General features: G+C 30.7%; 3 protein-coding genes across 4 annotated transcripts; all 3 read left to right on the forward strand.

Annotated features, from left to right (window-relative positions):
• The first annotated feature begins 7,918 nt into the window (after positions 1-7,918).
• On the forward strand, positions 7,919-15,008 carry LOC116771909 (RNA polymerase II-associated protein 3). Of its 2 annotated transcripts, none has more exons than XM_032663909.2 (9): positions 7,919-8,008; positions 8,359-8,472; positions 9,573-9,692; positions 10,387-10,514; positions 11,029-11,239; positions 11,630-11,818; positions 12,111-12,353; positions 12,949-13,141; positions 14,849-15,008. In XM_032663909.2, exons 3-9 carry the CDS (start codon positions 9,597-9,599, stop codon positions 14,935-14,937), a joined length of 1,149 nt encoding a protein of 382 aa, XP_032519800.1. In that variant the 5' UTR covers positions 7,919-8,008; positions 8,359-8,472; positions 9,573-9,596; the 3' UTR covers positions 14,938-15,008. The 2 variants fall into 2 exon arrangements, with proteins under 2 accessions (XP_032519800.1, XP_032519799.2); XM_032663908.2 differs by lacking the exon at positions 7,919-8,008 and adding an exon at positions 8,015-8,170.
• Positions 15,009-15,709: 701 nt separating this feature from the next.
• Positions 15,710-18,524, forward strand: LOC116772227 (lactosylceramide 4-alpha-galactosyltransferase-like). The gene is made up of 3 exons (XM_061528135.1): positions 15,710-16,423; positions 16,837-16,955; positions 18,174-18,524. The coding sequence occupies exons 1-3, from the start codon at positions 15,759-15,761 to the stop codon at positions 18,389-18,391; spliced, it is 1,002 nt and encodes a 333-aa protein (XP_061384119.1). The 5' UTR covers positions 15,710-15,758; the 3' UTR covers positions 18,392-18,524.
• Positions 18,525-23,829: 5,305 nt separating this feature from the next.
• Positions 23,830-24,545, forward strand: LOC133320294 (uncharacterized). The gene has a single exon (XM_061528237.1). It carries the CDS (start codon positions 23,880-23,882, stop codon positions 24,543-24,545), a length of 666 nt encoding a protein of 221 aa, XP_061384221.1. The 5' UTR covers positions 23,830-23,879.
• Positions 24,546-24,858: the final 313 nt, after the last annotated feature.

Genomic DNA, 24,858 nt, shown 5'->3' on the forward strand with positions numbered 1-24,858 from the left:
GAATAGATCGCGTGCTTAGAAAATTCCTAGATGAATCATATAGTTGTTAAGAAGCTACCGGTTACCGATTATTAAAGTACAATTGTTAATATTCACGGTATTTTATTCAACGAAAGTTGTTTTGCAACTTATAGGAGTTTAATCTTTATAATGTTTTATTTACAATTCACAAAGAAGCTTGATATTAATGGTCGTCGTCCTTAAGAATTGTAATAAAAAAAAATAATATTTAAAGCAAAACATAACTCATAAGCATCACTTCATTTATTGCTTTCCTTTTAAATAACATGTGATTTTATCGTTTATAAATAGTAATAAATTATATATTATATTTTTTTTATACGCATTTTTATATTTTACGTGCACTTATAATTTGAATTCAGATTTGATTGAATTTTAATAAAACAAAGGTGGACTCGTAATAATCAATATATATTTTGAATAATAGCATCAGTAATATATATGTATGTTTAAAGTAAATTTAAATTAAAGTAAAACTATCTATTGTAATAAAAATTGACTGTTATTTAAAATATAAGATAACTTTCTTTTCTATTTTTTTCTCAAATGTATCAAAAAATATATATTACTGCTAATATGTTTTGTCATAAATATATATGAAAATAACCATCGAGACTTCCGGATTTATATATTTTAGTTAAACTCATATGAAAGAGCAATGAGTGACATTTAAATTTATTTTTTTTTTCGTAAATAATATGTGTATATTCTCCTCTCAACTTTTCAAGGCTGCGTGTGCACTGTTGTTTTTTTAATTGACTCATTCTTTAATTAAGATATAATACGATTTATAGGGCTTTCGGTTTTAATATCGAAAATGAAAGCAAGCATCAAATGTCCTTTATATATTTTATAAAAATTAAAATAGATTAAAATTGAACTAGTGAAGAATAGTCAACTTAAAAAGCTTTGTATCAGAATGACAATGTGTGTCTGTAGATGTTAGCATTATGAGATGCAGATGATTCTCCCAAACCTTGCTTTACCGCGTGTGATCTATTAAATGACTTTATAAGGGAATTAAATATATTATAATGTACCGGCAAAGTATTTAAATAAGATTTTTTCGTGTTTGGATATTTCTTGAAATGATACCGATTGTTTAGTTTCTGTAAAACATCGGGAAAAGTTAACAATATTTTCTTTGAAATAAGTTTAAATTACAGAAAAAAATTTTTTTTTTTTTTGGAGACATCTTTTTTTTAACATTTTTCATAAAATTTTACAGCCGTAAAAAATAAAAAGCGGCATACAGATCGATAGCGAATATTTTTAACCTATATTTTATAAAAAACGATATTAAAAACATTCAACAGGAAGTGATCTTTAGAGTTTTTAAAAAATCGTATTAATAACTAAAGTACTTCGCTTGTTTTTTTAAGATCTCATCAAAATTATCAACTCTAGGTATTTAAAATATATACTTCCCTTGTGAAATTTTTACTTGGATGATGTAATAATAATAAACAAGAAATCTCAAAAATTTAAATGATACAGAATTTTTTCGATAGAAATATCTGAATGCTTAGTACGAGTTTGTATCGTCACAGTACGCACTAAACGGTTCCTAGATAAATAACTAGAATGATTATTATACTACAATGTGAAAAGATTTACTCATTGCCTTGAAGATCAATATATATATTTATTTATTAATCAAAAATAGGTGCAACATTGGACTGAGAATAATGAAGGCCTTAAATTATACTTCTCAATTAAATGTTTATCTCACATCAAAATCTTATTATAATTTAACTGGACACATTGGGTGTAAAGTGGGTATAATAATTATTTTATATACTATATTTAAATGCCCTAAACGACGAGATTGGAAAAAAAAAACTTTACAATATTTAGCTAAAACGTAGCTTCCACATTTCAGATACGATGTTAGTTATTGACATTCTACGATTAATTAAAAAACAAGTAACAATTATTGAAATAGTATTGAAAATATTTTATTGTCAAATCATTTATCGTTTGAAAAATTTCTTACAATTTATAATATATATATATACATATATAACTAGTTTTTGCCTGCGACACCGTCCGCGTCAACATAAGCGTTACGCTCAATGAGAAATGTATAAAGTTTATATACTTACAGTAACTTACGTTACAGTCTTTTCATTTTAAGTAACCTAGATAGCGACTGCAGCGCCATCTGGTTTGTGAATCTAAACCATCGGAGGCGTCACCCAAAAATTTATCCAAAAAATTTCAATGGTTCAGTCCAGCCGTTCAAGAGTTCAGTGACATACACACGTACAGTAGAATTATATATACAGAGATAAATATCCACAGAATCAAAACAATCTGATTGATTATGAATCTTGATAGTGCACCGTTATGCTATCTATTTCATCCCAATTATTAATGTCTTGTCACGAGATAGCCATCACAGCTGTAACCAGCGTAGCCCGTTTTAACGGGTTTGGATTAACCAAAAAATTATATCAAGGGTTAATGGCCGGTGGATATTATTAATGTACGTGTATGAAGTAATCTTATATTGTATTGTACTAATTTAGAATCATCACATGAAATGACAGTAGGTGTACGCAGTTGTATTCGCTAATCCAGGTACTTGCTGAACATGCAAAAGACGGTACAAGTATTGTTAAATAATAATCGGAAGATTTTGTTATTTTTTTTTTTGCAAATATTGTATATTTAATATTGTAATACATACTACTATAGCTTAAAGAAGAAGTAAGGTTCAAACACGAGAAAACAATTATATTTTCAGAAAAAAAAACTTTTACTCCATTTGAAAAAAACAGCAATACATCTATTGCATCATTATTTGAATTAAACTTATATACATTTTCTTTTTATTTTCAACATTATTAAAACGCATTTTTCATTAATTTTTGATCAACAGTAAAAAAAAAATATGTATAAAATTATATCCAGTTCAAACTATAAGGTTTTATGTAAAAATGCGTTGAAATACAAATGAGTTCTGTAAAAATGTGCTTACTATTTCCCATATACATATATAGTTTTATTTCTTAGGTATTAAGTTAATAATATACGCCAGTAAGTTATTTCAAAAATCAATATTAATATAAAAGTAAACAAGCGTCTGGAATTAAGATATTATTTATAATTCTAACGACATGCAGACAAAAGGTGAGCTCGTTTATTGTAACAAAGATTTAATTGATGTAGTACTATATTATTGTACAAAGGAGCAATTCATTGGGTCAAGGTGACACAAACTTTGAATGTGATTACAGTTACGTGCAATAGGTTATTGACATTGACAAAGCTTTAATTGGGATGAGAATTTGATGTCTTTAATCAAATCTAGATTTTCATAACTTTCCGTTTAACAAGGTCTGTCAGTGATAGTGTTTTTTTTTTATAATTTAGCAATAGTCTGCTTGACTTAAACCTATACCGCCAATCTATTGAAAGATTGAAATCTTGTTTGCCATATAAGTATTATTCGGTTGTATCTAAAATTAAGATAATATTTATTTTTGAACGATTACGTATAATAGATTTGACTGCAGCCTGTCACTTATCAGATCTTCAGACACACAAATTCCAAATTAAGGTCAAAATGTTCAATCAAAAATAGTCTCAGCTTTATCACATGCGCATCTTTTAAACTCGTTAAAATAATATGAGTTTTGATTTTAGAAGTTGACGGTTAATTTGGTAAATTTATTTTTTATTTTAAATTATATTTCTGAATATAGTTTAAAAAATAGACATCATTTTGACATTTATTTTATTTTAATGAGCACACGTTTCTGAATCCTTAAAGTCAGGGTTATGATTTACGATCTAGTTGGCCACATTAAATTATTTAAAGTTGATTTAAGAAAAAAATATCTATTGACTTTTTCATTCTTGATTAAAAATATCTTTTTAATAAGTTTTTAATAAACGGCATTCCGTTTATTAAAAACATACGTAAAGAAAGTTTTTTTTTTATACACACACAGGAAGTTCTAAAATCGATACAATGAGATTTGATTCGTTTTTTTTTGTGCATATAGAAAAATCGGGATTGAATTCTGAAGTATTGATCATTTAAATATAATTTTCAAGCGAAGTCCAAACCAGAAACTATTTCGATGAAATTTTAGTTTAATTATCAGCGTTATATCTGTTCTCATCATTATATATATGATCCCCAAACATATTATTCACAATCACAACAGTTAAAATGTTTTCTTTTTGTATGATTATTCAACTATATATTTCTCACACTACATACGGAGCATTGACAGATTTTTTCATTCGTAAGTTATCACGCATTGCAAGTTACTGAATGACAAGGAGTAAAAGCATCGTATCGTGACAGAGTGACGCATTGACGTAACACTTATTTATTAATCTGTAATGAAGATGTGATGTATCCTGAGTTATGGAGTAACAAGACTGGTTATTACTTATTAGCATTCAACTAAATGCACCGTCTCTCCTTGTCACCTTGATTATCGCCGCTGTATTAGGTACTTTAAAGTTATATTTGCTCCTGTTTAACATTTTTATTACACGTGTCCGAAGATCCTTCTATATATAGAACCTCTATATTTGATTTTATATCGTTATACTATTGTCAGTTTATAATTTTTCTTAAGTTTTCTAACCGGTTTAAACAGTATACCTTGTACCCAGTTTGAACAGTATATAATACAAAAAAATACATCATAATTTTCGTAATTAATGTACCCAGGCATTAAAAAAATGGACACAAGTCTTGAATTTTCGATAACCTATTTATATGATTATAAAATAAGTAGCATAAACAATTTGTTTTAAGTTAAACCATATTATTATGCTAGTATATTCCAAAACGCACGGAAGTCCATAATTACTCAGAAGGACAGCCTACCCTCAGCTATTAGATCTGGGTAAGCATATTAAAAATTATTTCTGACATTTATACAGTTTTGGGGCAGTTATAAATGGTACTCAACACTTATAGATGCTGTATTAATTGATATGGTCGTGATTGATCAATAACATCAATTTATTTACCAAGGTTCGAACTCGCTGACGTGTCTGTAATGTTGGGATGATATAAAATTAAAGAACATATATCATTAAGAAATTGAATTAATATTTGAACATCCGAATGGTGATTAAAAGTAATTAAATTATGTGTTTTAAAATATGCAAGTATATACACCTGTACGATCTATTAAATAACCCATAAATAGATATGAAACCTGTCACTATATTTACAATTCTAAAAAATCTATATCTCCAAAAACATCAGTCAATATTATGCGTAGTACGAGTTTGTGTCACACTACCTAAGAAGCGTTTCCCGTTTCTCTATACGCTACGTTAATACCATTACACTCTATGTAGTATCATGAAAACTTACGCTAAACATAATGATTCAAACAAATTAAAAAATACCAAATATCTTCTAGGCCAACACACCATAAATAATCGATGGTTATATCGAGTTAAAAGTAATCCGCGAATAAGTTAAAAAATAAATCGAACCATTGAACTTTTAAATAGCCTTTCGCTATGAAGCTCATTCAAGGTTAAGGTTAATGATAAATGAAAAACACGCATTCGTTGTTATTTGATTCTTGACTGACAGAACGCATAACGAATAACTACCATTATAATTATACTCAAAAACTTATGACCTTTGTGATTGATATTCATTGTTTAATTTAAATCTAAATATTCTTACAAAAGTAGATTAAGAAAACGATCTTAATTAGGGGTGATTTGATTCACAAAAATGTAAGTAATAGATAGGTACTTGACCTTATTATCTAAAGGAGTTCAATTCAAAAACTGAATATAATTAAATTATATCTTTTTAACTTTCTTAAATAAAAATAAGAATTTAAATATGTTTACGTAATTATTATTGGTACAGCGCTTTCTTTGTTATAAGGAAAGCGATCGTAATATAACTTGAGTCTTACATATACGTTTAGAAATTCTGTAAATAATTACTAATTGGTTTAGAAACGGTAACCTATTACGAGGTTTTTATTTGGACTGGAAAATTAAGAGTTGAATTACTTAAACAAAACGATTGAGTCCTATTACCTCGCTTCTTGGATGGACTTACTGAGATAATTCTTTAATTCCTAAAAAGAAATAATCTACAATAAAAAGCTCGACGCCCAAATACGTTCACTAAAACAAAAGAAACAAGATTAAACGGATTTAGCAGTAGAAGGCATGTTTTATTTGTCCCTTTCATGATTCTTTGTCATACTTTAAAATGATTATTGTCCTTATTAAGCTACGACGCAGATGGATGCTAAAAGTTGCAAGTGAGTTCGTAGTGGGTTAGTAATATTTGTATATGAATGAATATTTTTGATACATATGTTTTTATTTTTTTCTTTTCTTGATTTTAAATTAAAGGATAATATGAATAGACTTAAATGTGTTACTCATAAGGTATACTTTATAATATATTAAGTACGATAATAATGACAAAGGGGGCATAATTTATACCAAATAAAAATTTCAGTACAAATGTTACGTACGCGCTACATATTATAAAATAAATGAACATCGCCGGGGCAACATCGTTGTATGGATAAAATATCATATAACAAGATGACTCCGCGGAACCAACATCAAGCAAGCTATGGAATGGCATTGCTATCCTAACATCGTCTTAGGTATAGATTATAAGTTTTAATATGTCATTTTTATCATAATATACATATAAGTAAGTTTCGTAGTTTTCCTGGGACCTCCGGTTGCCACCCTATATAATTCATCCAAAACTACATAACAATATTTTATATTTAAATATATGTAGCTTAAAGAATTAAACAAAACGTAGGTGTGCGTGGGATTCGAATAATACCAACAAATTGTTTGCATATCACTCACTCGACTGAGGTCTAACAAATGTGATTGATGAGCGAAATAATTTACTATTGTCTATGGTGCATTGTAATCAATAGTTCCATAATTAATAGCACTTATCCTTAACCTTTGTTACAATATTCACCATTCGTGTCCTGTCAAATACAACAATCATTACTATAACTAGAAAGTTGACGTTTCGTCTTTGTATAAGTGACAGTTTTAGTGGTTATATTATGTCATAGATGCCTGTTAGACCAAGACAGTTGCAATTCGTAATAATGTACGTTGGTGACAAATTTGTAATGACGAAGAAAATAAATTATTTCGCCTACATCTATACCTATTATATTATAATCCTAACATTTCATCGTAAAACTATATATAGATAGTTTAAAATTTTTTCCATTAAAATACCCATATTGAGACTGTACGGAGTTTAATGAATAAGTTTGATAATGCAAACGTATCTTTTGAGTACTACACTACCAGTATTCACGTGTCCACCGAAAAAATTGCCATATTATCCTGACATTGATTTATCAAAAAGACTAATTAACGGTATTTTTATGAATCGACGAATAAATGATTTCGGTTGCCTTGTTTATAGGAGAACTGATAATACACTTTTGTCAATGAAAGTTGCTGCGGTTGAATTTTTAGAAGATTAAAACTAATTCCATCAAAAGTTATTAACCATAGCGAACGATCCGCAATACTTTTTTTGGAAATTTGGAAAATGTCTTACATAAAAAGTAATTCCATTATTGTTTATTATATTTCCTACTTTTGCTCAGCAATGGAATCAATTAACATCTATGTTACGGAAAAGACCTTCATAAATCTGTAGTGCAGTTTGGTAATCTGAGCAGTTTCTTTTAAAAATAAAATATGTTAAACGACCTGTTACTGGTTCATGAAGTAAAATATTTTTGAAAATTGATAAATTTTACTTCTATAAATCCACTATGAAATATTAAATACTAGAATCCTTTACGTCCTACATCTGTTAATAATTATCAGAGTAAGAATTTTCTGGCTTTTGTTTCGTTATTTTTTATCTGTTATATATCTAAAACGTTTCCGAACGGTCGCAGCGCCATGACAACGTGAAAATTATTTAAGAAATGCAATTGACAACTGCTTTCTATCGATTTATCAGGTAAAAAAAATCATTTTGCCAATAAAAATGGACAAAGCTTTTGAGATTCAGAAAAAAGCTCGGGATAATGTGAAGACATTGCATACATATCTTACCGATTTACAGAACTGGGAAATTGAAATGAAACGTAAAGAGGCCGCTCTTAACGGTGACTTAGAGCAGGTTTAATTTTTTGCATTGTGTTTGTGATCTCTTAAATTAAATAGTGTAGTGTCGACATGTATCTAGTCCTCTTGATATCGAGTGAATTGTTTAATGGTGGACTTTGTTTTTTTATTATGCTGTTCTATATTCTTTATATTTTGCCGGATTATTTGAGACATCTATCTAACGAAGGTTTTTATGGATAGGAAATCCCACCAGTGAGGAGTAAGGTGAAGAGAGAAAGACCTGTTCAGGTAAAGCAGAAACCAGAGAAGAAAATAGTTGCTTCAGACTATCAAGCATGGGAAAAATTTGATGCAGTAAGTATTATAAGTACACTTAATGTTACAAGAAACATTTAAATTATGTTATTATAAGATTGCTTCTTCAATTCAATGTTATTATAAGATTGCTTCTAGAACTTTCTATAATAATTACATATTATGCCTAGGTACATTTTTATATACATCTTAAACCTCTATTTACCTAAAGTTCAAATTAAAATTAATTTTCCATAAAGTATAATTTTAATTATCAAATTTAGGTAAACATTTAACTCCACAGTTGCCATGAATATTAAATATGGTAACAAAAAAATACTATTAATTTTTACACCTCATAAGAGATTTGCTAATTAAAATTTCCTATTTTATATTATTTTTCTAATTATACTAGATTATTATTATTGTTTAATTTAAGATGATATTTTTTGTATTGTCATATAAACAAAATATATAAACAATGTGGTATGTGTATTTACTATGCAATATACGTTTATAAAATAAGGTGTTAATTATTTATTCTATTGATATATTTTCATTGATATAAGTAAACCATTAAAAAATACATAACTCGGATGTGTCAAGCCTTAATCAGTTGTAAATTTTTCCTAACTCCACAGCTGATGTCAGATCTTTTGTCTGATATATAAAAATTTTTTTACTGATATTATATGTATAGAATAAGATAAAAAAAATTGTATGTGTAATGTAATTGTATTTACCCATTAACAAAAAAATTACCAGTTACTTCATAATATATCATCTTAACTGGATTCTGTAAAAAAGAAATTATAAGCACTAATGTGTATGATCTGTTTAGACAGTCATATATTAGCTTAAATTCTTTAACCCAAAATTGTTGAGTTATATATGGGAGTTGAAGAAATACTTTATATATACACACACACATATATATATATATATATGTATATATATGTATGTGTCAAAATAGTTCATTGACTTATCTCAACGAGATGTCGTAATTGGTGCATCAATTTGGATGCATTATCCCCAGCACTTCATGTACAAAACCCGTTTTTTGAAATGATTTTTTGTATTTGAATAATATCCAAGTGTTTGGGGACATGTTACAAAAGTTTTAATAGTTATCAATATTAATTTATGAGTTATTATTTCAGGAGAAAGCATGCGAAGAGGTTGATATGGCTGATATAGGGCCGGTGTCACTTGACAGTAAGAAGAGCAACAAAATTAAGACTGAGAAGCTGAAGGAGGAAGCGCAGTATGAGAAGGAGAGGGTAATGATTTACATATACATATATATATTATATGCCATATTTTTTTAATTAATTTAACAGACCATTGCATGATAATTTGTCAAAATATATAACACTATAGTCTATATTTTTTAATTAATTCAACCGACCAATCTATTTATTATACTGATAATTTGTCATGAAAAAAAATATATATATTATTATATATATATTTAAACTCTTTGTTTCTTGTTTGTTTTGTCAAACAAAGGTAATTTTCTGTTGTTGAAGAGAGACCGGAATAATCTGATTGCAGTATAGCAATAGTAATTTTGCACATATGATGTTTGTTTGTACTGGTGTATAACAATGAAAAGACACTGTGTTAATTACGGATTACTATGCGTTTTTAAAACTACAGGTTGCAAAGTAACCTAAATGTCTATAGCTTTTGGTGTATATTATTTTTTATATATACTATATCTTGCGGTGTTTATACAATGGGCTGGTAGGTGGGATTTAAAAATTACATATTCTGTATAAAATATAATTCATATAATAAATTTACTATGTGAAAAATATTTTTTAATGTCAGCCATTTTTAGATGCATCAACAGCACTTGTGTGATATGTTGACGAGACGATTTTAAACTCAGAAAACGATTAAGTCGCTTAATATAGTGACGTCTCTATTTTAAGTTTAATCAAGCTTATGGTATATTTTTATATGTTCCAGGGCAATAGTTTTGTTAAACAAGAAAAGTGGGATGAGGCGATAGCATGCTACAACAGGGCCATTGAGTTGGTTCAAGATGATGCTATTTACTACGCCAATAGAGGATTGTGTTATCTTAAAAAAGATAGGTGAGGAGTAAGAAATTGTTGATTGATTATTGAGTTAAGATCTATACACAAAATAAAAGCTGTCATACTACATTTAAACTCTCGCCTCGTACCTCGTCTTGTGCTTCGTCTCGCATCACAGCTCGCGTTTCGAGGCGCGAGACGAGACGCGAGCGACCATTTACACTCTCACCTTGTGCTTCGTCTCGGGCCTCGTCTCGCGACTGTAAATCTACTATTAGAATTTTCATTCAAGTGCTAGCTCAACTAGAATTGTTTATATATATACACACATCATATATATATATATACATATATATATGATGTGTAATTTTTTGTATGTAAACTGTTGATATCATAAATAATTATTTGACACACTCCCTTTTGTTTCATATATCCAATCGTTATATTGCCGAGAAAAATTTCATTCGACCGACTGCACCAAATTAATTCCTTTCATTTTTATAATTATTACATACATAGTTTATAATTTTGCTGAACTGTCACATAAAATAAGATTTAAATTTGTCCGTAGTTTACACCAAGCGGAATCCGACTGCACAGAAGCCATACGTCTAGATCCTACGTACGTAAAGGCATTTCAACGTAGAGCGTCTGCAAGAGAGAAGCTCGGCTCACTAAGGGCAGCTTCACACGACCTGAGCGAAGTCATTAGATTGGAACCACACAACATGCTGGCCAGACAACAGTTAGAATGTATCAAAAACAGAATGGGGACTAAGGGGGTGTGTACATAGTAAAAAAAATGACATAACATAGAAATAAGGCTTATTTTCATATTCTCTCTTCAAAAGAAGGTTTTATTTTTATTGTATGTTTGCTTTTCTTTGATTGCTTACGTATAAATGTAAATACTTTGAAGGTGTATATAATGAATCATGAAAAATTCATAACTGTATGTCATGTATATAAAAAAACAGGTTTATGTGTTAGTTAGTTTGTTGTTGAAACTTGTTGAAAATTGAGAACTCTATGATAACAAAATAAGGTCCTACACATATTTTATGAACTTATAAACAATAAAAGAAATATATATCAGTATTTTATCTGAGAATACTTATATATAAATACATTAGGTTATTTGAAATAAAAATTGAATATTCTATTATCGACAGTCGAAATCAAAGTCATCTCCCACAACACCGCCCGGCGAAACGAAAACAGCTCCGGAAAAAAAAAGCAAAATAGTTGAACTTCCCGATAGTAAAACTGAATTGAGTCCTTTAGAGAAATGGAGAGACGGAGTCCACGAGAACATCACAGTCATAAAGCCAGTCAAGAAGCCACCTCATCTGAGGTCTAAGGTTACTTTAAATATTTTATACGACTATATTTAAAAAGTGTGCCCAGAAAATTATTATGTACTACATAATAAAGACCTAGTGTCTGTTTGTTAGCATTCCGTCAGAATGTAAGTCGCTATAAAGTATGGACGCAAGTTATTTAAGAATTCTGAAAATTATATCATCCGATCCGAACATTGTAACTGTAAATTAGTAATTTTTTTTTTAAATCTCAATATACGCTAAAATATTTTTATATTATATTAATATCTCTTGATGATATTAATGTAAGTAATCATCATATATATTTCAGCGAGCATTGAAACACATCACAATACAGGAGATACCCCTCGGTAGAGCCATCGATAAGTCCAACGACACGAACAACAACAAATCTACAAATGTGACTCTGGCAGCGGATATCCAGGAGAAAATGGTGTTCAATGTGAACGAGAAGCACAAGGAGAGTATGGTGGTGCCCACGAACAGTGTGCAGTTCATGTCAGAGTGGAAATACTTGAAGGGTAACGATAGAGCCAGGGGGGATTACTTGAGTGTGAGTATGTACATATATTAATTATTCATATGTAAGTTAATTTTAATGAAAATATGTTTTTTTCTATTTTGAAAAAATTTTGTTTTTTTTTTTTTAATTTTTAAAGATTTATGAACATATAAATAAAATTTTAATATATGTATTAAAAGAATAATAAGAAGTTTGTATCACAGATATTAAAAAATGGATTGCTTTCAATTATAATATTATATATATAATTTTCAAGTAAAATAAAGTATTCTGTGTGTGTCCTTGCAAAAAATCTATTCTATGAGTACATACAATAGATATATGTTTTACAAATGTTAGTCACAGTCTATAAACTGCCTATTTATATTCATATAATGTTTAAGTAATAGTGACGGATGGACAAACATACAACAATCTACAAACAGAACACCCAGTTACATATATATACTGTAAATAATGTATCTATGTAATGTCCCGCCAGTCACAGCCTCGCCTTGCCAATGAGAAAATGCCTAGGACTTATTCCACGAAGCTGTCTTCATTTGGATTGGTGGTTTCTTCAGATTCACGAGGCTGCTTTTGTACTTCCTCCTGTTTTCGATGTCATATATTCTTATATTTTCAGATAATACCCCCGGACCTCCTGCCATCCATCTTTGAGAACGCCCTCGAGAGTGATGTGTTGTCTACAGTACTGAGAACCATCCACAACAACGTGGACCGCTTCCCCCACTCAGTGGCCGCTTACCTCAAGAATATATGTCGCGTGAAGCGCTTCTCAGCTTTAGCTATGTTCCTTAGCGCTATAGATAAAGAATGTGAGTTGATTCAATGTGGGATACAATGTAATATAAAGCGAATTAAAATTTAGCTAGAAAGTTTTTAATGAAAATTTCATCGACACGAACTGGTTTAGAATCTGGTGTACTCCTGGAATGAGGCAATTAATTGGTAACTTAAGACGTCCTCATACGAATATAATATGGGTGATGGCATTGTTTCTTCCATACATCAAAGTTAGAAAAATTTTGTTACCGAGCTTAATAGATGCAACCTTTACTCCGATATGACAGATAAGTATACAGTATGCTTAACTCACTGACTCGTATCAAGACAATAACTAAGTTAAGCAAATTTAACACCTTTGAACATTTAAATGAAACTAATATTTTCGGATTACTACGCCTATTTTATTATATTTATAAAAACCACATACTACCGTGATCACGGTTACTGCTAAGTCACCGAGACGTCGGGGTTATGTAGTTTTTATTAATATAATAAATTCCCGTAGTAACCCGAAAATATTATTTTAAATACTCGCGGAATTCTTAGATCTCACCTTTGAACATTGCGTGTTAGAAACAGCTTGCGCCTGAGATGTCTCGTTCTGTATCTATATTGCAATCCATATAATTGTTTTTATTATTCTACGAGCTCATTCTGTAAAGACGTAGTGGATTTAATCAAAACTTAGTAAATCCTCCAGTACATTTGTAAGGCATATTTTGCCTATGGAAATAAGATATTAATATTATTTTCATGATACATTAGTATCATTAAATTTATTATCTGGTATGTCATAATTTTTATTCATGTCACGCATGACATCACACACATGACATCACACGCATGTCAGATCAATAAAGTATCATCAATAATGTCATTATTCAACAAAACTATACTAAATCCGAAATATATCTATTGTGCTCTATTTAACAATACCAACCAAGTAACTATTACACCTATGTAATTATATCGGAAGACGATTGTGAGTCTAAGTCTATAGGTCTAAGTCTAGCTCGGCACTAGAAAAGGTTTTAATGAAGTTCCTTAATAATATTTGTTGTTCTTGACATTCAAAACCCCACCTTCCGCTGTCAGCCTCACTGACTTGTATTTCAAGATTTTCTTTTGTACTATAATATTTATAATCTTATATGTACTCGAGGAGACATCTCTTCAGTAAGAACAGCATCTAGCTTTTAGTGTTCAAATAAGTACTGAATTTGGAATGTTAAATATCACCAAAGCTTATATCAAATGTGCTTTAACATTCCAAGTACTATTTCTACATGTAGTTTAAATGATTTTTAAATTTATTCTTTTACGTTTGGTTTTAATGTAAATATTGTGACTTGTTTTGGGAGGGTATTATGTGTTATGTGCCGACAACCCAGGACAACCCCGGGACTGTCATTATCCTAGTAAACAAATACTAATTTAATATAACATTATTTTGTCAAAGAAAATGGTCTTTTGAACCACCAGAATGTTAACAATTTATTTGATATAATTTTCAATATATTTTCCACTATAAATGACCTTACTCGGCTATTTTTAATGCTTTTTGTTAGTAATTTTGCTGTCACCGTATAATTACTTTCATTAAAAAATTTTATATGCCTAAATTGCTATTGAAATCATCTCACTGTACATATATAGTACATTTGTTCTGTCCGGATAAGATTCTGGATATAAGAGGAGATGAAAATTTAATTTATTGTATTATGTCTTTGTTTCAGTAATTAACAATATGCTCAAGCACTGCAGGGACGTGGAAAATCTCAGTGAGAGTGAAATAACTGATTTGATGAACAAATATGAACTCTAATTACATTAGCATAGAATGTGAATTTGTTTAAAAAGAAGTTCTTTTTAAGTTAATAAAGCTGATTTAAATAATATATGGTTTTCTGTTCGCCCTTTTTATAAAACATGGCGGTATCTGATTTATCCTTATAATGTTAGTAAAAAATATAAAAATTCTTTAATAAAAACGGGTTGAAAATGTCAATTGACAAAATGAGTAAATAATGTTGTTATTGAGTGGCTTGTCTTTTGCAAGTACTGCTGGCTTTAGAACAGATTTTGTCTTTACATTTGATATCAAAGATACGAGATAGAATGATAATAATAATGATGATAAGCCTGAAATTCGTATTTTAGTGTCCATTTTACACAAGTGTGAGCTTAAAAATGAGAAAAAGTAATTAGTAATGGAGTTAAGGTATTTTTAAACGATTTCCACGAGGTATTTTCTTACATAATTTATTTAAGGTATTCTTAAACGATTAGCAGTGTCACATTGTTTCATATTAATTGACAAATAGAATTACAAAGTAGAATATAGTGGTAAAAATCGACAACGGTGACTACCTTCTACTTTGGCTCAAAATTAAGTTCAGAAACGTAGCCATTGCTACTTCTACACTTATTAATTTAGTGAAAAAAGTTGCAGAAGCATCAACAGTGAATTTTATTAAAACAACAATTATGGGTTAAATGAGTTTTTAATGCCAGTTGTATAATAAAAATCATTGTTTAAAATAATATATATTTTTTAAATATATTAAAGTTGTCAAATGTCACTTAGGTAATTTTTGAAACTTCAAATTTACTTGTCTTATTTAAGTTTCTTTTTATATTAAAATCATGAGACGCCGTTCGAAGAGATATTTATTGTTTGTAGTATTTGTCTTATTCCTCTCAAGTTACATAGCTTCCAGTTTATTATTCGCTTATTTCAGGAAAGTATATTTGCCGGAATTCTTTAATGTTTATAGAAAACTAATATTTCCCGATGACATATCTTGTTATCGGACGAGCGAGTTATCTACAAATTACATTTATGCGCCTAACTCAATTTTCTTTTACCAGACGGCATGCCGTAGAACAATAAGATTACACGAAGCTTGCTCTATTGAGGCCGCTGCGAGGTTACATCCAAATAAAAATGTGTACATAATAATTTTGAACGAGATATCCCCACATGACGCCGTTATAAAACAAGTAGAGAGATATAGTAATGTGAAAGTATCGAGAATTAATATCGAGAGTTTTGTAAACGGAACGCCGTTTAACGATTTATATGACATTATTTATAAAGTGAAAAGACGGCACAAAGTTATGTCGGATTTATTGAAGATCATAACGCTGTTCAAATACGGCGGAACCGCTTTAAATTTAGATATTACTGTAACGAAATCTTTAAGTAAATTAGGGAAGCATTGGTTCGTTAAAGATGGTGGCAGTATTTTTCCTATGTTGAATCTATCGAACGATTTGATTGGTAGAGCTGCAGCTTATATGATAATGAGGTAAATTAAAAACAATTTTTAAAGTGTTTTTGTTCGTAAGACAAAAGAAAATTAAATTACGGCCAATATAGTAAGTAGTTGTTTGATGTAAAGTATTTTTTTTGTGATTACTCACTCATGTAAGTCGAACTCGAAAGAGGGTGAAAAGGTTTCAGCCCCTCTCCTATACTTCAAACAATTAATTCCAATAATTAATTCACATTTCCACTTTTTTTTAATTAATATCCTTTAAATCGCGATATTTTTTTTCACGTAGCTAATTTCGCGTAATATCCACCTTATTATAATTCCAATAACATATTAGAAATATAAGTCATATAGGGAGTATCATTATAATATAATATACATGTATATAGAGTATAATATAGTAATATAAAGTCAAGCCAATATTAAAAAGTTTTAAAATTTTATAGCAATTTAAGATCACAAGCGGACGATGGTTATGTCGATGTTGAAAGGGCTGTTGAAGCTGCGTTAGGAGACCTGTGTTCAGTTTCAAATTTAAATAAAATGAACAACTCCACATGCAGTGGTGAGATACAGTAGTTTATAATAAATAAGTGTCTTTGTTGTAGATATATCTTTATTGTTTAATATACTGAGAAAGAGGGAATATCCCTACTATATTATAAATGCGAATATAACTCTGTCTGTGTTGCTTTTACGCCCAAACCGCTGAACCGATTTTGATGAATTTTGGTACAGAGATAGATGAAACTCTGGAGAAGGACATGGCTACCTTTTATCCCAATCCCGAAATTACGCCGTTTAAATTGCGCACCACATTTTTATGGTGATACCTAACCATAATTCAAATCTATGTATGATTCGTATCATTCCGATCACGATCCCGGTCGCAAACGCGATCCAGATCCCAATCCCAAAACCACACGGTTGGAACCATGAAGCGCAGTTTGGGTTCGGTGGCCGTAGTGGCAGAGAACAACTGTGGTGTTCACGCGGATGGAGTCGCGGGCAAAAGTGGCATAAAATAATTCATGAATCATTTCCTATACATGCGATTACAATAGACAAAAAAATACACGGTCAATTTGATTTCGTTTACGTCACAAGAAGAAATTTTTTTGTATAGCACCGTATATGTAATCAACGGCCTGAGAGCCCGCTGCTGAGCACTGGCCTCTTCTCGCATGTAGAAGGTTAGAGCATTAATCACCACGTTTGCTCAAGACGGGTTGGCGATTTCAATCTTATAATTTGAAATTATAAGACCAGGTTTCCTCGCAATGTTTTCCTTCACCGTCCGTCAGTGGTGTCTCAATACTCTTACAAAGTACATATGACTCGGAAAAGATCACATTGGTACTTGCCACGTTTCGAACCCGCGCCCTCACGTATGAGAGGTAGGCCTTTAACCTCCAGGCCACGACGAAATTATATCATCATCATATATGTAAACATATTAGCTATTAGTGTTCCTTACGATGGACAAAGAAAGTGTAATAGAATTGGGTTAAAAGAGCGGGGAACGAGACGACGTCACTATCACTTATTGAACAAGCAACAACTTCTGTACCATTGCGTATATTTACGACTAATAATTTTTTCACTTTCGACTTGACTAGCTGTAGACTACCTAGTCCTATTGGCTGTGACAGCGTCACCGGGAGGTGGGGGGGGGGGGGTGAGGCTTACGTGTAGTGGAGCTACAAATACATACGATAAGCGTATATTTTTAGACTTAGTATCAAATTACTATGTAATATTACTGCATACCTAAATATTTCAGGTTACAAGATTTATGACGCTAAAATATTCCGACCTATAGGTTACGAACAGCGACAATTGTATTTAGAAACGGATTACGTACAAAGTAACTTCGGATATCAGACTTGGTTAGACGCGGTCAGGATTTTACCTAGAGACTCCTTGTACTGCACAATAGCAAGGGATTTCTGCCCCTTTATATACGGAGAATTTATGGAAGGAATTATACAAGATTATTGATTATTTATATTTATTATATTTGAATATATTTTTTATTATTATCTATAATCAAATGTACTTAAAATATCTTTTTGTTATAACTATTTTTGCTTTTATAGTAATGATTTGTCATTGAATTAAAATATATGATACTGATAAAAAAAGGAGGTTTTTATGGTTAGAGTTCTAGAAAATTAACTAACGTAGGCACGGCTTTAAATAATATTTCATTTGATAGATCAATTCTTGGAGATCTATTCTATTTACCTTCGTTAGATATTTTTTAATCCCTTTAAATATAATTCCACGAACGCAGTGAATTCGTATCAAAAATTACTGTTACTAGGTGAATACAATGATTAAAAGTAGTGCTAAAGCGACTAATACAATTTATATCTTTACAAATTATTTACCTCTTCATATAATATTAACAATTTCTTGATTTTGCATATCAAAGTTTCATAAACTATTCAATCGTTGGAAAATAGAAAAACAAATTAAATCGCGGGACTCGCTCTTTTTAAATGACACTAAACGACTCTTATCAGACGATTTATCTGTTATAAGAATAAGAAGAATTAAGATCAATTATGGCGACATAATTTAATTACACAAAATAGTATTTATGACACATTTTGCAAAAATATAACAGTATAGGTGACAACAGCGGAGGCGATGGACAATATAATGCCGTACTCGAGTTTGTAGAAATGTAAAACGTGGAAGCAAATCGGTTTGGTCTGAATGACTCCTTTCAGTTCGGTTATGGCTAGTCGCATTTCGGATGCTGTAAAAATATTTTAACAAGGAAGATTTCAATAATATCGTAAAAAAAAAAATTAAGTAAATACTCACAAAGTTTCTTATTTGCAATTAAATTTTCAATCCAAAATAAAATTCTATCTATCTGTCGGTAGCTCTTTTCACAACAGTTCACGCCGCAAAATAAAAATGAAGAAATTGAAATAAATCGAGTTGCAGCTGCCATTATAAGGAGCCAACTGTACTCAGCACTCTGTAAAATACGGGTTTAGTAAGGAAATGTACACTTATCTATGAAATATAAAAAGGTTATTGTTGAAGTGACATATGACATAATTAAGGCTTATATATAAATTATTCATGGCTACTAAAGTAAGAGAAATAGTTTTATGGTACAAAAGATTTTACACGCACTTTACTTTCTTGGAATTTACTTTAGAAGCTTCGTTACTAGAGCCTTATAACTATGTTGCATAAAACAATCATTTTCTTTAATTTTGTACGATTGGATACAAGGTCATTAGATCTGTCACTATTTAGTAAGACTACACATATTTTATAAGAAGTTTTTGCTTGAAGAATAATTGTTTGCTAATATATTAGTACTTACCAATGAACCGAAGAGAAGGCGTATCAGTAGATTTAATACCATAACCATTTCAGTTATAAAAATTATATTATAAGTTAATATCTGAAAATGAAAAATACAGGTTTATTTATTAGAATATATGTATTAGAATATTTTTTTTTATTTCACTGTAACCAAAGTTACACTTACTCGGAATCCATACAAGTTGTTGATGTAATAGGTTTGCTTACTCAAAAGTAAATAGCATTTGTTGAACATCATTATGTCACTGGGAACCCGCTTCTGTTCATGTACTGTCTTGATTACAAAAAAATTACGATGTGATATATCTTTAAGTTCACCCGGTACGTTATCGGAGTTATAATAATAATGTTTCAAAGAGTTCCCGATTGATTTTAAACGGTATTTTATTTGAAAAACATGTGATATCATATCCAAGGTGTTAATTATTTTGAAAAAGTAAAACACATATTGCAAAGTGTAAATAATGGATGCTGTCCAACCGACAGTTAAGAAACATGAAAAGAAATCCAATACAATTGTTAAAGGAACGATAACTAACAGGATAAAACACATTCTTCGTATGTTCCCTTTGATTTCTTCATAACTCGTTATCCCGAGATATTTGTCAATGGTCTCGTAAGTGGCTATGTAATGAAGGAAGGTTTGTCCTCCGTATTTGTTAATGAAATAGACATCGAAGAAGTATTGAATATTAAATATCAAGTGAAACATTTGGATCCACGCTGAAAAATTTGTGTTCACACCAGTATTAAAATATCCCATGAAGTAGCCGATACATGTGGCCACACTCGCTGTTATAAGATATACAGTAATCCAAATGAACTTATACAATAAAGAACCAACTTTAATTTTTTCTTTATCACGGTACACACGAGAAAAACCAAATATATATAAAACTGAATATAAAGGTAGAAATGATGAGAATACGTCCGCCTTTAAAGTTTCACTTTTGACAGGATAATTCCTCATTATTAAAAATCAATAGGCGATCGTCACATCCAAATTGAGCAACTCATATCAGCTCAGACGTTATATGGCTTTGTTAAGTGATCAATATTAAATTAATTCTAGTACATTAAAATAATGACATAAATAATCTACAAATAAAAATTATATATGTATGTTATTAGGTATTACAACAATTACTTTGATGACCAAGCTATTAGTCAAATTAATATATGGCATATTAGTCAAATAAATATATATATTTTACTTTTAATTTCCGGCCACTTTTCCGACCGCTGGCGGCGTAGCAACGCCCGGTCATCCCCACGAGGATATAGGTCGGCGGGTTCGGTTGAAAATGGGGACAGCTTACGGGGCCGCCTCAGGTATCCAACATCGCTGGGCGGTTTCCGTGGCTGTCAGTTTGGAGTAGGAGAAGAAGGTAGATGGCCTGATGTCCTCACTCGGAGTGCGGTGTTGTGGTGTTTGCGCGGGTGCGAGGCTGCAGGATACGAACGGTCGTTGATGGCTAGCTAGGAGGTCGTTCGTGTCTTGGGGGCAGGGGTTTACCGCTGAATGCGGTCATGGGAAACTCGGGCCTCTTCGGAGGTCTGGGTCGTTTGATGGCCGGTTTCCGCTCTGTCTGCTATCGGACGTTTTGCGCTCGGCGGTGGGTGGTAGGCGTGGGCTTGGGTAGGAAGGGTAAGGGGTTAACCCTCTCGCGATTAAGCAAGCCCGCCAGGCGGCGTCAATTTTCTAGAATTTTCTAGATAGTTTATCTGATTGTTTCTCGGTCAAAAACATTACAATAATTGTAAATGCTTATCCCAAACTTATATTAAAAATCCCCACGTGTTAGACACTTAATCCGGCATCATTGGAGTTGGGTATGTGAGACCCGTAACATTTAATTTCGCTTGCGGTTCGTTTTTTTAACGAGGAAGGTGAAAACGAGCAGACGGCCAACTTGATGGGCAGTAGTCACCGTCGCCCATGAACATCTGCAACTTAAGGGATTTGCGGATACGTTGCCAACCTTGGTTGTTGAGGAAAGAGGGAAGGGAGTAAATAAGGAGATATCAGGAAAGGACGGGAATAGGGAAAAGGCAACCGGCTCTATCACTCATCGGACGAAACAAAGCCACTAAAGAATAGATCCCGCCGATCATCAGTGTGAGAGGGTGGTATTTCCCCGGGAGGAACCAGCCCATGTTCGAGCTGTACTTGACCACAGCTGGGTTCTACCACCTTAAAATTTAACATTTAATTAATTGGTTGTTCTTTGCTTTGCAAGGAACACGTTACTCGTGCGTCAGCCGCAATGGGAGATACAGGTGCACAAAGTTTAAAAAAGTATGTGAGATCCATTCTCACGGTCAGTGTAACAATTTGGTCCATTTTGTATATTTATTTTTTTATATTATGATCTATGTTTAATCCTTTAAATATTTGTTTTGTTTACAATTAAAGCTGGTTAAGCTGGTTATACTCGTATATAGTTCAATGTATTTTATGTGTATTTTTAACGTATTTAGTAAAAAAATTCACCATGCAGAGGTGTTCGCAAGTGTGTACAGCCCAGAAAAAACGTAAAACTAACTACACCTGCGAGATTTGTCACAAATATATCTATGTAGAACATATAGTACATTTCTGTGCTGACTGTACCAAAGATAATGAATCCATTATCCAACTGATTAATTTTTTTCTTTAATTTATTTTGTTTCCTACAAAAAAAAACTATTAAAACATTAAGACTGATTTTTTATTAATAATATAATTAAATTTAAGTAGAAGAGAAAATTTTTGTTGACAATACTAAAAACGTAACATAAAATAGTATTTGTGTTTCAATAATTGACATTATTACCCAAAAAATTAAACACGAATAAATATGATCTTTATTACTTATAAAGTATTTTAATAATTTTGATATAAATGAACGGGGCGTGACCCACCCCAGCGTCTGGTTAACTCTTCTATAATTTTGGAAGAGAGCTGTTGATCTTCCTCTGCTGGACTGATATTTACAAGAGAGATAAACTACCACAAGGAAACTGGCTTTCAAATTAAACAACATCATCGAAATCGGTAGTTCTCTCGAAAAATGGGATGTTGCAAGTTAATATAAAGGAAACTTACATCGTAATGACAAAACAAACGAAAAGAATGTCTCATTAGTAATTGAGAAACATGATCTAGCAAAAGATTCAAAATTTTTAATCTCTCTTCCAATTCAATACATAAACTGGATATAGAATAAAAACTGAAAAGGTCCTCAGCCCATTATTATTTCTTTATTAACTATACCAAAGAAGATTGAAAATATGAACATTTCAATAAAATTATCTAGTAATTCAAACTTTCCATGAACGAAATCTGAGGAGAACAGAATGCTTTACTGGTGAAAAGTATTGTAGCCAAAAGAATTCAGTTAATAGAGTAATAATAAACAATCCTCAAAGTTGTAGAAGTTTATTCTAAAACAAACATTATTACATTTATGAAAAATGAGATCTAAGACTTTCGCGACTATTCATTTAAATAAAACTAATATTTTTCGGATTGTACTACAAGTATTTTAATATTTAAAAAAAATACATACTCCCGACGTTTCGATTACTTTGCAGCAACCGTAATCACATCTCGTCTGCCCGTGATCACGTTTGCTGCAAAGTAACCGAAACGTCGGGAGTATGTAGTTTTTTAAATAATAAAATACTCGTAGTATAATCCTAAAAATATTAGTTTTATTCGTAAACGATGTTTAATTATATTTTTTTAACAATATTGACTAGTCTCTTACATCACTTTCATTAGCAGTACAGCCATATATGTTAATTGGACGTGTCGTAAAATGTATCATATTTTATTGACTCGCAGGTTATTTATGTCATTATTTAAATGTGTTCCAATCAATCTAATAGTCATGTCTATCGTTTAAAAGAAACATAAGTAAGTAATTTCAAATACTTACAGCTTGGTGAGGCGGTAAATTCTATTTCGTATTTGAAAATGATGAAGAATTGTATTCTGAAAAATGAAACATTAAAAGTGGACGTATTCTCGTCATATTTGCCTTTATATAGGATTTTATATACATTTGGATTTACGCGAGTTTATCGAGATAAAGAAAAGCTAAAAGTCGGCTCTTTATTTTGTAAATTCGTTTGGATTACTGTGTTTCTTATGGCAGCTAGTGTGGGTACCTGTATTTGCTGTTACATAGAAATTTGTATGCCAAGAAGCGAAGGAAGTTTTTCGTCAATAATTCAAATGTTTCATTTGATATTCAATATTCAATACTTCTTCAACGTTTATTTCGTTAACAAATACGGAGGACAGTCTTTCTTGAATTACATCGAAACTTACGAAACCATTGACAGATATCTAGGGATCGTAAGTTACAAAGATTTGAAAAGAAATATAAAAAAGATATATTATCTTATATTGGGCATTGTTGCTCTAACTATTTTATTGGATTTCGTTTGTTCATTTATAATGCTCGGATGGATAGCTTCAATTATTTACACTTTGCAATATGTCTTTTACTTTTTCAAAATACTTAACACCTTGGATATGATATCCAATATATGTCAAATAAAATACCGTTTAAAATCAATCGGGAACTCTTTGAAACATTACTATTATAACTCCGATAACGTACCGGGGGAACTTAAAGATATAGCGCATCACAATTTTTTTGTAATTAAGACAGTCCATGAACAAAAGCGGGTTTCTAGTGATGTTATGGTGCTCAACAAATGCTATTTACTTTTAAGTAAGCAGACTTATTACATCAACAACATGTATGGATTCCGAGTAAGAATTATATTACTTACAGTCACTGAATGAGGAATGAATTACGGTTTTATAATAAATAAGTAATTCAACATTCACAGGTATTTATTTACAACATAAATTTTGTAATCGAAATGGTTATGATATTAAACCTACTGATACGTCTTTTATTCGGTTCAATGGTAAGTATCGGAAAATTTGTATATATTTTATACATATTAAAATAACAGAAAAAAATTATTTCAACTAAAAATTTATTAACTTCGTTAAATTTTAAATATATAATTCTTTTATCATGTTGTAAAATGTACTATATTTCATAGCTATATTTCATGTATTAGTGTACATTTTTTTTTAATAAAATTTT

The sequence above is a fragment of the Danaus plexippus genome (genome assembly GCF_018135715.1).
Source record: "Danaus plexippus chromosome 16 unlocalized genomic scaffold, MEX_DaPlex mxdp_23, whole genome shotgun sequence".
Lineage (NCBI taxonomy): Eukaryota > Metazoa > Arthropoda > Insecta > Lepidoptera > Nymphalidae > Danaus > Danaus plexippus.

What these genes read in the sequence shown, in the direction of transcription:
- LOC116771909 (XM_032663908.2), top strand. Translation starts at nt 8,036, where the DNA reads ATGGACAAAGCTTTTGAGATTCAGAAAAAAGCTCGGGATAATGTGAAG. An exon ending in ACAGAATGGGGACTAAGGGG is followed by an intron (nt 11,240 to 11,629) that starts GTGTGTACATAG and finishes TATTATCGACAG; the next exon opens with TCGAAATCAAAGTCATCTCC. An exon ending in CACCTCATCTGAGGTCTAAG is followed by an intron (nt 11,819 to 12,110) that starts GTTACTTTAAAT and finishes TATATATTTCAG; the next exon opens with CGAGCATTGAAACACATCAC.
- LOC133320294 (XM_061528237.1), top strand. Translation starts at nt 23,880, where the DNA reads ATGGCAGCTAGTGTGGGTACCTGTATTTGCTGTTACATAGAAATTTGT.
- LOC116772227 (XM_061528135.1), top strand. Translation starts at nt 15,759, where the DNA reads ATGAGACGCCGTTCGAAGAGATATTTATTGTTTGTAGTATTTGTCTTA. An exon ending in GCAGCTTATATGATAATGAG is followed by an intron (nt 16,424 to 16,836) that starts GTAAATTAAAAA and finishes AAAATTTTATAG; the next exon opens with CAATTTAAGATCACAAGCGG. An exon ending in GAACAACTCCACATGCAGTG is followed by an intron (nt 16,956 to 18,173) that starts GTGAGATACAGT and finishes TAAATATTTCAG; the next exon opens with GTTACAAGATTTATGACGCT.